Here is a 2,180-nt window from a genome sequence, read left to right as displayed (position 1 = left end):
ACTATCAGGAAGACCACCGAAGCGATGGTACGAAAGCTGGACATCAGCATCCCAGGACTAGAAAGTTGAAGAAAAACAGAGGACTCTGAGTCCTAACGTACGAGGAAGAAGAAGAAGATGTTATGCTTAAATAAAGAAACAACAAACACATTACTGTTTAGAACCAAATTAAATAATGGCATATATTTGCCAAGGCTTAAAGTAGCAACAACGCACATAGAAACTGATGATGGTGGAAAACACCGAAATGTATTTTAATTGATCAATAGACAATAAATGACTGAAGCCCAGGAATTGAAACCTAAACTAAACTAAAATTGATTTGAAATTGAAAAACTAAAATTGAACTAAACCTTGCATTGGGGCTGGCCTCATAAGGCCCCTGGGGGCGGAGGGCATGGCTGGGGTGTCCCCAGCAAACCTGCTAGCGTTGGGGTCATCGCAAGGAATGCACATTGCTAGGGGCGATTATGTTCCTCAGGTGAAGCAAATATGAATGTTGGTGCTTAGCCTTACATGGAGGTCTCCTATGGCTAATTGAGCGCTGCGCTGGCACGTCACTGTCCCTCATAATCTCGCGGTAAAGGGCGGCCGGATTGGGGCCACCATGCGGCCCAATCCGCTTCGACGCATCCATGCGATACAGTCTGGCCATTTCCTCTTGCAACTTGGCGATTTCCTGCTGGGCGTTGTCCAGTTTCTGCACCATGTCCCTCATCAGGGCCTCAGTGTTGCCCTCCGTGGCGCCGCAACCGCACATGGCCTCCGCGTCTTCCTCGTCCTCCTGCTTCTCCTCAATTGGTTCCTCAGTGCGTCCTTTTCGCGAGCACGAACACCGCTCTAAAGGTGAATTACTGAGTGAGGGGTGAGTGGATGCGTAAAAAACCTGCCTTTTTTCTCATCGGCCAAGCGTTGCGCCCGAATGGCAGCGCAGTTGCACTTTTTGGTGCCTCCGGCTTGCGAAGGGGCAGCATCAGCAACCACCCCGGAAGACTCGGCAGGGGCTGGATCTGCAGCGGGGGCTGCATCTTCCGGGGCTTCCGAAGCCTCCTCTGAAACCACTCGGTGTGTTTGGACTGTGCTTATTAGAGCTCGCTTTTGCCCACCGGTTTCCGTTGGAGCATCCGCATTTTCTTCTGGGGCTTGTGGGGGTGCTTCAGCCACTGGTTCTGGAGGGGGCGCAGCCTGCGCCACCGGCTTTGGACTTGGACTAGGGGTTTTGGTGTCGTCGCCGCATATTCCGCACGGCGGTTTGGGCTGGCAGGTTTCGCATTCGGGTTCGCAACTTAAAAGCAGCAAGAGTTACAAACGGGTTCTTCGAACCACTAGTTTCTGGTTAAATCACCCGCCCAGTAACTGCGGAACTTTTGCCCCTTTCTTTGAATCGACCGCTCGGCCGCCGGGCTGCACTTTACTGGTGATGGTGTTGATCAGCGTGGTGGACGCTTTGATGAAAGTGACCATGGTGTCCATCATGGCGTTCCAGGCCTGGATTTCCTCTGGCGAGCCGTTGGGTGGCGGCAGCAGCTGATCCATGCCGAAACCGTTCGATTCACTTGGAATTTCGCAAATTTTGCTGTCTTCTCGATGGCAGTTTTGTGACACTTCATGACTGCAGGTGTAGTTTTGAGAATTACTCGGCAAGATTAGTGAGGATCACCTTGACTATACGGGAGGTGGCCTGCTGAAGACTGAGGTAGATTAGCCCTTTTTAGGCTCCTGGATAGTTATTCTCGCCGCATTCTTTTCGTTCACAAATCTGTGTGTTGTGTTAGGAGTGGAAGTTGCACATTTTGTGCGCACCGTGTGCTAAAAAAGCTGTAGCTCAAAAAGTAGCTCTCGCAAAATCACCTATTGATGTTTGCTTCTTACTCAGCCACGAGCTAGAGTGGACATTCAGGTTCCCTCAAACAGTCAGGATTCTTATGCGGAAGATCACCACATGTTTCTCGGCACTGAAGCTTAAATTATTCTTATTGGTCAATTGCGATCCACAAGCTGACAAGTCTCTGGACTTGCGTCTAGGAAAGCAGGAGCTCGAGGGCAAAATAGGGACTGTGGTTTCAGTCAGGGGTTATGTAGAAAAAATACAGCCTTCTGTTATCTATGAAATTAGCAAAATTTCATGTTTTCCGTCCCGTTTTGCATGTTTCTCGGAAGCAAAATGAGCAAGGACGCTC

At 50.0% G+C, this 2,180-nt stretch overlaps 1 protein-coding gene across 2 annotated transcripts in view; it reads right to left on the bottom strand.

Annotated features, from left to right (window-relative positions):
- Nucleotides 1–1,610, bottom strand: part of LOC109541903 (proline-, glutamic acid- and leucine-rich protein 1) — a 4,085-nt gene extending 2,475 nt beyond the window's left edge. Inside the window, exons 1-5 of one of the 2 annotated variants that reach the window (XM_048669669.1) lie at nucleotides 1,346–1,610; nucleotides 1,107–1,285; nucleotides 891–1,052; nucleotides 517–840; nucleotides 354–458 (exon numbers count right to left, since the gene is read on the bottom strand). In XM_048669669.1, coding sequence (XP_048525626.1) covers nucleotides 354–458; nucleotides 517–840; nucleotides 891–1,052; nucleotides 1,107–1,285; nucleotides 1,346–1,536 — 961 coding nt within the window. In that variant the 5' untranslated portion in view covers nucleotides 1,537–1,610. The remainder of the gene's footprint in view (nucleotides 1–353; nucleotides 459–516; nucleotides 841–890; nucleotides 1,053–1,106; nucleotides 1,286–1,345) is intronic. The other variant, XM_048669670.1, reaches the window with a different exon arrangement.
- Nucleotides 1,611–2,180: the final 570 nt, after the last annotated feature.

The sequence above is a fragment of the Dendroctonus ponderosae genome, unplaced genomic scaffold (assembly GCF_020466585.1).
Source record: "Dendroctonus ponderosae isolate FM_Combo_2020 unplaced genomic scaffold, Dpon_F_20191213v2 Dpon_F_20191213_9, whole genome shotgun sequence".
NCBI classification, from domain to species: domain Eukaryota; kingdom Metazoa; phylum Arthropoda; class Insecta; order Coleoptera; family Curculionidae; genus Dendroctonus; species Dendroctonus ponderosae.
Note: the sequence above shows the minus strand (reverse complement) of the source record. Positions and strands in the feature narration are given on the sequence as shown.